The sequence below is a fragment of the Notothenia rossii genome, assembly GCF_949606895.1.
Source record: "Notothenia rossii genome assembly, chromosome: 5".
In the NCBI taxonomy this organism is placed as follows: Eukaryota; Metazoa; Chordata; class Actinopteri; order Perciformes; family Nototheniidae; genus Notothenia; species Notothenia rossii.
In genome coordinates, this window is record NC_136903.1 from 58,542,894 (window position 1) to 58,553,239 (window position 10,346).

A 10,346-nucleotide genomic window follows, 5' to 3' on the forward strand; every position below is an offset into this window, starting at 1 on the left:
ACCGGGTGACATACTGTGGCCCTTTAGTCCCTCTCTCTTGTCTTTCTCTCCTTTCTTTTCTCTTTTGAAAGCCTGACTTTGTTAGTCGTTGAGACATGGTTCACACATAAGTACTAGCATCCCTGCTCCTAACGGCCCATCCACACTACTGCTTCAAAAAAAGCTTGCCGGCGGGCGTGTCTGAAGCTCGACCAACAACCAATCACATGAATGCTTGTGTGCCCCTGACACACAAGCAGCGGTTTGATTGGCTAGAGCTTGTACTGGCATATGATTTGATTGGCTGACGCTTCCACCGAAAGCTTCAGAAGTTTCAAAAGTTGAACATTGCTCAACTTTTGCAGCCTGAAACGCCAGGAAAGCTCCGCTCTGCTACCCACAATTCAGTTCGGCGAAAAGCGAGGCAACGTGACGTCACCCCATTCAAAGTGAATGGGCAGACGCGTTGGAAACCGTTTTTGAAGCTGTCGAAGCTGTAGTGTGGACGGTCCGTAACATGTTCTCACTCTCTGCTAGAAAGTGCCGGCGGTGCTGCACCGCGTTTGGAGGCAGGACCAAACCATTACATGTAAGTAGAAGGGGGTGTACAGAGGCTTTGGATAATTCACTTTTGGAAGAAAATAAGTTAAATGAATTGTAAGTTTAGTAATTACATTATCGATATAATGTCCTATTAATGTTAATTATTGATGAATGATGAAAGGTTACTTACATTTTTTTTTCTTAATGTTCTAAAATTGTTTGGGCCCCCTTTGTGAGGGTGTTTGGGGTGGCCAATAGGGTGGCCCGGATTCAGCTGGGAGTGGCCACTCCCAGCTCCGCCACTGGTCTCCACTGAGTACATGTAGAGTGCAGTGACAGGCTGTTTGTGTTTCTCTCACAGCGTCGCACCTCTCTGTCAGTCTGTCCGTCCACTGTTCCTCTTGTTCAGTCAGAGTGTGTTTCTCTCTCAGCTCTGGGCCAGTGTGCGTGCTGCTCTGTAATTGCCTCTCACTGTCCGACAGTCATTTGAGGAGCGGAGCTTGTTATACTGCCCACTGTTTCTTATTTTCTGCCTTTCTTCATGCCTCTATCCCCAGCTAGCCTTCTGTGAAAGAAACCGTTTTTTATGTTGTTAAATAGCAAATTGGTATTGCTGCTTTTATTCCTCCATGTCTCCCTGTGACTAAATCTATATAAGTCCCTGCAATGTATTTCTTTATTATCGGATAAAATGGATATTTTTCGAGCAAAAGCGCCATGACTTGATTTGAGCAAGAAAGCTAATTATAGTGTTGGACTTCATTTTAGTCCATTTATGTATGTCTCTCTTTCGTTTCTTTTTTATCCAGAATCCCTTTTAGAATTTTTTGTTTCATCTTTCCATCTACCCTTCCATCTATCATCTTCACACACATGCTTGTTAAAAAAGGAAGCAGTCACCCTTAAGAAACTAACGGTAGGCTCTGTGATACTCTGCTCCTTTATTTTCTCTCTGGTTCCCATGCTCTCACTCAGATCCAGCCTCATCACAACGAGTTGCCGTCGAGTTTGAAGTTTTGAAACAAGAGCTGAGCATTAGATTAGCTTTGTCTGATATCAAATTCTCTCTAAAGTGATGGCTGCGCGTTTCTCTGTTTCTCCAGCTGCTCTGAGAAATTTTGTCTGGTTTTCTCCGAGTCGTTTGAGGAGACAAAATGCTCCTCTGCGCCTTAAAAGGTTCTCTGATGTTCGGTGCCTTCTGCTCTACAGTGAGCATACACTTTGTGCACTTTTCCCACTGGGTGTGTGTGGGGGTTTGTCGAAAGAGATATCATACCACTGTTGTTGGGATCTAAGCCTATAAGAAAAATAAATGCTGTTAAATGTTATGTTTTGTGGCTTGCATATTCAAGGACAATAGTTCAGGCTGTTTAAAGGAAACGTTGATGCTTTTAAGAACAAAACATGTAGAAATAGGTGAAATAATTGGGTGAAATTAACACACACTGCACACACAGGAGAGCAGGGTGTTTCTGGTACCGACTTAAACAGAAGAGTCTCTTTTCGATCCAAAATAAATCAAAACAACTGACAACAAAAGAGTGTGTTTGCTCCTGCTGTGTTTTTTGTCATGTATCTTGATGTTCCATGTTTTGGGTAATTCAGAGGTGTTATCGAGGGAGGCTGTGGCGCTCCCTGTCGCTTGTGAGTCGAGCTCATTCTTGGTAGCGACAGCCAATCATGTTCACGTCTGCTACCAAGATTCTACCAAGAATTGAGAGCTCTGGCCAATCAGCGGCCGTATTGCTACCAAGAATTGCTCCCGCAGCAACCAAGAATTGACCAATCAGCGTCTCTGTAGGCGGGGCTATACTCTGCGGACGCCGCGAGCTAGAGATTCACTTTTTCCCAACATCACGAAAGTAAGTACATCATCCTTTAACTATGTTGTCAATGCTTATAAACTGTCATATTAGATGTATAGATATATTTTAACTAAACAACATGTTGCACAGGGAAATTTGACAAGCGAACCGGACATGTCCCACCGTAACTGTTCCATGTAGGCCTATGTAATGTTTACCTACCGGTAGCGGATAATTATGTAGCCTACATGTATCGTCAATTTAATGTTGACATATCTGGCTAAATAACATGCCTGTTTATGACATTTCCCAGTTTAAGTTAAGGACTAACATAACTACGAGCTAGAGAGAATCTCGGACGGGACCGGACGGGAGCGAGCGGAGCTTCTTTTATTGCCTTGTCTTTCTCCGTCACCGGAGGTGCAGCGACCGACGTGTTTTAAAAGTGAATTTAGTCTTTAAGCGAGCTTTAACAGCATGATATGACAAATAAAACAAGAGCAAAACAAATCTTGCCCTTGAATGTAACCGGACAACTGTTTTTATTTTACCATTAATTTAAATACTAAACCTCACCTGTAAACAATGAAAGTCCGGGGGGGACAGTGAAGGGAAGTTACAATGCAGTTAACTCCACCTTATATTATTAAATACTTGTACTTGAGTAGGCAGGCCTGTTTCCACTATAATTGAGAGGAAATTATTAAATAGTTAGTATGAAGGTCGAGTTTTTCATACAAAATATAGGCTATTTATACATTTCGATTGATTGATTACATTTAAATGCATAATCTGCATTTGTACTTGTTTTTATTCATCTTTAACTTGTATTGTATGGAGTCATCAGTTTTTCTTTTAATCAATATGTAATCTTTTACAGCTTGTTTATTAAATATGTATTATAAATTACATATTTCTCAGTTTTTTTTAAATATGACTATTTTCTTATTCTCTAGATGGAACCACGCTTTCGAAAATGGGACAATACAGGACTGTCTCAGAAAATTAGAATATTGTGATAAAGTTCTTTATTTTCTGTAATGCAATTAAAAAAACAAAAATGTCATACATTCTGGATTCATTACAAATCAACTGAAATATTGCAAGCCTTTTATTATTTTAATATTGCTGATTATGGCATACAGCTTAAGAAAACTCAAATATCCTATCTCTAAATATTAGAATATCATGAAAAAGTATACTAGTAGGGTGTTCAACGAATCACTTGAATCGTCTAATTAACTCGAAACACCTGCAAGGGTTTCCTGAGCCTTAAAAAACACTCAGCTTGGTTCAGTAAACTAAATCACAAGTATGGGGAAGACTGCTGATCTGACTGCTGTCCAGAGGACCGTCATTGACACCCTCCATCAGGAGGGTAAGACACAAAAAGAAATTTCTCAAAGAGCAAGCTGTTCACAGAGTGCAGTTTCAAAGCACATCCACAAAAAGTCTGTTGGAAGGGGGAAATGTGGCAGGAAACGCTGCACAACCAAGAGAGATGACCGCAGCCTTAACAGCATTGTGAAGAAGAGTCGCTTCCAGAATTTGGGGGAGCTTCAAAGACAGTGGACTGAAGCTGGAGTCCAGGTATCAAAAGTCACTGTTCACAGACGTGTCCGGGAAATGGGCTACAATAGCCGTATTCCCATGGTCAAGCCACTTCTGAACTCAAGACAACGGAAGAGGCGTCTGACTTGGGCTAAGGAAAAGAAGCACTGGACAGTTGCACAGTGGTCCAAAGTCCTCTTTTCAGACGAAAGCAAGTTTTGTATTTCATTTGGAAGTCAAGGCGCCAGAGTCTGGAGAAAGGCTGGAGAGGAGCAAAATCCAAGTTGCTTGAAATCCAGTGTGAAGTTCCCACAGTCAGCGATGGTTTGGGGAGCCATGTCAGTTGCTGGTGTTGGTCCACTGTGTTTCATCAAGCCCAGAGTAAATGCAGCTGTGTACCAAGAGATTTTAGAGCACTACATGCTTCCGTCTGCTGAAAAGCTCTATGGAGATGAGGAATTCATTTTCCAGCATGATCTGGCACCTGCCCACAGTGCCAAAACCACCAGTAACTGGTGTACTGACCATGGCATTACTGTCCTCGATTGGCCTGCAAATTCCCCTGACCTGAACCCCATAGAGAATATGTGGGGTATTGTGAAGAAGAAGCTGAAAGACACCAGACCCAACAATGCTAATGAGCTAAAGGCCGCTATTGAAGCATCCTGGGCATCCATAACACCTCAGCAATGCCACAGGCTGATTGCCTCCATGCCACGCCGCATTGATGCAGTAATCCGTGCAAAAGGATTCCCAACCAAGTACTGAGTGCATTAATGGACATTTTCAAATGTTTGATTGTGTTTTGCTGTTATAAATCTTTTTTTTTTACTTGGTCTGAGGAACTATTCTAATTTTTTGAGATAGGATTTTTGAGTTTTCTTAAGCTGTATGCCATAATCAGCAATATTAAAATAATAAAAGGCTTGCAATATTTCAGTTGATTTGTAATGAATCCAGAATGTATGACATTTTTGTTTTTTTTAATTGCATTACAGAAAATAAAGAACTTTATCACAATATTCTAATTTTCTGAGACAGTCCTGTATTCTCAATTTGACAGACACTTTGGAAGCAACAAAGGTCAAGAAGTTCTACGCACAAACTGGCTCCAGTGTGAAGGGAGGGCACCGCCAAAAAGAAGACCAGCTTTCCACCCACACACAGTTAATAAGCATACTAAATATACTGCAAGACATGTATACTTACTCTGTAATACTTACCCAATAAAATAATTTACTGTTCAAAATAATCCCAACTCTTTTTCATTACAAATATTCAATTGTATTCATTAATATTGATTGTTTCATGTTTCCGCAGGTTCAGCAGGCGTTGCAGGTCTCAGGAAGAGCAGATCCTGAAGCAGGGTATCCCCGCTCCTGACGTTCCCATGGCAGGTTCTGAGAAGCTTCTTGTGGCAATGCAGAAAGGGACATCTCTGTTTCCTGGCAGTTTGGCTGAGCCTCACACCTTTGTTCTGCCGCCAAACACTGCTGGTGAGGCAAAGCTCCAGAAGAGATCACAACCAGTGGCCATCTCACAGGTCCCACCAAAACCTCCATACTATGCTCTTCCCTTCCTTGCACCGACTCCACCCTTCTCAACACCATACATGGTACCATCTGTGCAGCTTCCTCAAGTGCCTGGACCCTCACAGGTTGTGCCTGGAAGCTCTCAGATGATGGTTCTCAACAAGTCATTGCCATCAGCTACTCAGGCTAACATCCGGTCAGAGTAACGTGCCGTACACCACACAGCAGTACAGGAAAAGAAAAGAGGGAGCAATCTGGATCAGGCAAAAGAAAATATCTCAAAAAGTAGGGCTGCAACAAACGACTCATTTGATAATCGATTAATCTATCGATTAATGAAATGATTAATCGACTATTCGGACTATTACTGTATGCCTTGCACAATTTCTCAAACGCTCTTATTTAGCCATCAACTTTTAGATTTAGCTTGAGGTTGTTTTAGGCATGTGGAAACTAACAATGAAGACAATAAAGATGAATACTTGATTCAAAAATAAATATATTATTAAACAGGGCTCAACGCTAACTTTTAAAAGTGGTTGCCAGGCTGGCATCAGCTTTTGGTTGCCAAAACTGAAAATACGGTTGCCATTGTTAGTCACCTTATATTTTAAATAATTAAGATACTATACAGTTATACATCAACTTAATAATGAACATGTGACACAAAAGAATGTTCAAATGCTTTACAATAAGTAATTAACACAATTATTTGAAACTAAAGTGGTAGTAAACTTGTCCACCCTCAATTGCTGGTATACAACACACCAGTAGTGCAACTGTTGTCCTGTTCTTCACAGATCCCCCAAAAAGGAATTGAGCAAGTCACTAGTTTCTTGGTCATCCGTTGTCTTCCTTTCAAATGTGGGTTTTCTTGACCTTTGTGCTGACCCCCACCATAGATCCATTGGTCCTTCCGCATTGAAGTCTTGGATTGGCCAGACTAATACATTTCTAATGTTAAATAAATGAAAACCATTCACAATTAAGAATTATATATTAATTATTAATGCTTTAAATTACCTTTAATATGTCTAACTATATTTAAAATGTGTTATCTTTTTATAGAAGTGATTATATTTGTATGCCAATATTTTCCTATGGTAAAGTTTCGTTTTGCACTTTTATTTTGGTAGTAATAAGATCGGGACTCTTATTTTGAAGAAACTTTTACAAACAAACCTTAGCTTTTTGAAGTTGCAGTCAGTGGTGTAGTGGGCGTTGGACGTGGGGGTACGCCGTACCCCCACTTATTTGAAGCATGATTTCTTTTTTTAATAGTCTAATACATCTAAAATCATTGCCAGTCTTATCAGTTGGAAGTGTGTGTTTGTTGTAATAATAACGAAAACATAATAGGCAGATTTCACAGTGATTGTAATAAAAACGTAGCTCAAGCATTTATGCAACTTGATTTGAAGCGTGTGTGTGTGAGGGGCAGAACTGTGTGTGTAGGGTGACCAGGTGTCTCGCACTGTGCGGGACTGCACACACAGCATTTTTATTATTTGTCCCGCGTCCCACACATTGAGACTATGTCCCGCATTTGAGTGATAGTCGCGCAGAAAGGCCGGATCGGTTCGCTGACAGCCGGCACCGCCCTTTATTATTATATTGTCTAAACGGCATCATGTAAGTTGCGCTGACAGGCGATACAGAGGTCCCCAAGCCCCCCCCCTTACGTTGGCGTAAGTACAAAACTATCGCTATGTTTTTTCATCAGGAAATGCAGCCCAGCTCAAACAAACGATTTTCAATCATCATCCTCACGATCATTTAATGTATTATATGTTCGACAATTGAAATGAATGCACTAATACATGTAGTTTAATCCACGTGAGTTTACAACAACAAACATAATCGCTTTGTTTTTATATCACATCCGACCGGAGGAAAATGCAGCACGGCTCTCACTACTGATCATCCTCATCCAGGGGTCTGCAACCTTTTTGACCAAAAGAGCCATTTTGCTGCTTTTTCCCCAAAAAAAATGTGTCTGGAGCCGCAAAACATATTTCATAGCTTGATAGCTAATAAAGTTGTATTTATTGTTATATCAGACAAAAACTACAGTTTTTTTGCATTTATTAGGCTATTTATTACATTATATAAAACTGTTAACCTCTAATAAGAAACAAAGAACCCCTATAAGGAGAATTAAAAATAATACACAGGCCTACTTTAAAATAAATTAAACACAGCACTTGGGGAGTCCTCTGCACATTTGAAGGAAAACAAATATTATTAAAATGGGCCACTTTGAAATAAATAAAACATATAGCTGCACCCTAAAAATAAGTTAAAGGTAGGGTAGGTAAGAATGGAGAAACCAGCTCGAGTGCGCTAGAATTTGAAAATACACAACCGGAAAAAATATGCCTCTTCCTTCAGACTTCCTCACAGAGCCCCTCCTCCAACACACACGAACGCGCACATGACCAATGAGGCCACGAGATAAATTTGTGCACAGATGGAAGGCTGACAGGCTGACAGGCAGGTAGGCCATCCAGTTATTTTAGCCGGGCCGGCTCAGATGATTGGTCGTGCTTTTTACAGCGCTACGGCTTCCAGAGATTAATTTTTGTATGTATTTTTTGTCAAAGCATTTAATATATTCATTGCTATCGGGACGTTAAGAGCATTCCATGGAATATAACAAAAAGTGTTTTCTGAAATAAATTACATACCCCATTGAATTATGACCTATGATTATGACTGAAGATCGTCAGCTGTCTTCCTCTCCGTGTTGTTCCCGTTGTTCCTCGATACGTAAAGGCTGCAGCACCTTTGACAACTTCTCTCTACATATCAAACATACCGGTAAACCTGCATCGTTTGCTGTGAAAGCATATAACTCTGTCCACACAGAATTCAATCCTGTGTTTCTCCTGTACTGTTCTTTGATTTATCCATTCGCTCATCGAGCCGGGGGTAAGGTTATTCATCCGCAGGAAAAGGCGTTCGCGCGGGACCGTAGCAGGATGTGAAGCATATTTTAGTTGACCTAATTAAAACCGTTTTGTTTTTTATTTATGTGTCACAGTATCACCTCAAAATACAAGATACGAAACCTTTTCAACCATGCAACAAAATATAAATAGTCCTACAAATACTTTTATTTGATTTCCTTCTTATTTTTGTCTAAGCTCAAGGGAGCCAGAGCAGAGGGCTTAAAGGGCCGCATGCGGCCCGTGGGCCGCGGGTTGCCGACCCCTGTCCTAATCCAACGGGCAAACAATAATATGTACAGTGTTAATAGTTTACTGTATTATTAGTGTCTAATATTACTGGGGATTTCAGAATGGTACTGGATTTTGATTAATTGTATCGGCTTCATATCGCAACATATTCCCGAAGTATGAAATTCTAAAATGTCCCACATTAGGGCAATTCACCCTCCATTTAATAATTCAAACAAAATCATATTTCGTTTCTTTTTAACTAAATAAATGTGGTTTAATCCACATAATTTAGTGTGTTAATTGTTTACTGTAGTATTGTGCACATTACTTTTCGCTGCTTGTTGCACCCCTGGTTAGAAGCTAAACTGCATTTCGTTGTCTCAGTACCTGTAATATGTGCAATAACAATAAAGTTGAATCTAATCTTGAGCAGGAACAAATGTATTTACTTAGTACATATCTGACATTAACGATTAAACACATTTGTGCATTCTTTAAACCGAGTCAAGCCGACTCCGGAGGTGACGGCACATTAAAGTGTGCACCTGATTGTTTAACTTGAAGTTGCCTGAAGACATTTAATCATTCAAACAAAATCATATTTCCTTTATTTTTAACGAAATAAATGTGGTGTAATCCACATCATTTACTGTGTTAATTGTTTACTGTAGGCTAGTATTGTTTAACTTAAAGGTGCCTGATGTGAACATTTCCAGCCCAACCATTTACACCTTCCCTTTTTCCCGTCCAAAGTTTGAATTGGAGAAAGGTAATGGTTATCGATGGTGCTTTTATAGCCTATTGTATAATAACTGTGTGATTTATATTGCTTTTCAAATGCATATGGCCACCCATTTACACTGCACTTCCCGTCAATATGAATAGAACTTAGTTAGAACACTTTACATTTCTGCGAATGAATTTTTAATCAAACACGTCTCCCCACGTCTCCCCGTCCCGAAAATAATAAATAAAATAAAAAGAGGAAACAATTTTCAAGTTCAGTTTTCACCGTTTTATTTAAAATAACTGACATAACAGACACCATACTGTAGGCCTATCTGCTGCGGAAACCAGGATGAGCTATTTCGGGATCTGTTCTTCGGGGGTGCCTCAGTCTCTCATTTACCCGGCTCCTGGTCTTATGCCACTGGTCAATGTTCAGATTTGGGAACCAATTGGAAACATAGGGCTCAATCTTTTTCAACCTCTTGACGGGAAGAAAGGAAGGTGTAAATGGTTGAATGATGAATAAAAAGTGAGGAGGGGTACAGTATGAATACACTAGATATACACAGCCGCCCAGCTTGTGAGCAGTATGAACACCAATGAGCGCTCAGCTCGAGATACCAGCGAGTTGAGAGAGAGAATGACATCTGCATTTTCTCTTTTGGTTTTATGACATATGCTGGGGATGCTGTTTACAAAAATAGACCAGACCGTTCACCAGCCCCACCCCCCATGTTGCCTATGCTGTGTTTTGCGAACTCTTTGTTTAAAACGAATTGGCCATCGGAATGTGTGGAGGAATTCTCCCAAGGGGGGTTGGTCACATTCCACAGCTCTCCCCCCCACTCCTGTGATCTCCCAACCCCCAGTCTGTAGGTTTGTGTTCGCATATTTCTATGCCGTAATTCATAATGGTCCTCTCACGCACATTCATTCTCCTTACAGTATACATGCATATATGAGTCCGTGCTACGGACCATTTGTTTTTCTTTATTAAAAAAGTAAAAGGAAGAGCGTCTGAGAGG

General features: G+C 40.4%; 1 protein-coding gene across 1 annotated transcript; it reads left to right on the top strand.

Annotated features, from left to right (window-relative positions):
• Positions 1-2,334: 2,334 nt before the first annotated feature.
• LOC307038746 (uncharacterized protein) lies at positions 2,335-7,391 on the top strand. The gene is made up of 4 exons (XM_079680411.1): positions 2,335-2,384; positions 3,284-3,312; positions 4,925-5,044; positions 5,199-7,391. The coding sequence occupies exons 2-4, from the start codon at positions 3,284-3,286 to the stop codon at positions 5,614-5,616; spliced, it is 567 nt and encodes a 188-aa protein (XP_079536537.1). The 5' UTR covers positions 2,335-2,384; the 3' UTR covers positions 5,617-7,391.
• The last annotated feature ends 2,955 nt before the right edge of the window (positions 7,392-10,346 follow it).

Coding starts and splice junctions, on each gene's coding strand:
- LOC307038746 (XM_079680411.1), top strand. CDS start 3,284: ATGGAACCACGCTTTCGAAAATGGGACAA. Junction 3,313..4,924: donor CGCTTTCGAAAATGGGACAA/TACAGGACTGTC, acceptor GAGACAGTCCTG/TATTCTCAATTTGACAGACA. Junction 5,045..5,198: donor CAGCTTTCCACCCACACACA/GTTAATAAGCAT, acceptor ATGTTTCCGCAG/GTTCAGCAGGCGTTGCAGGT.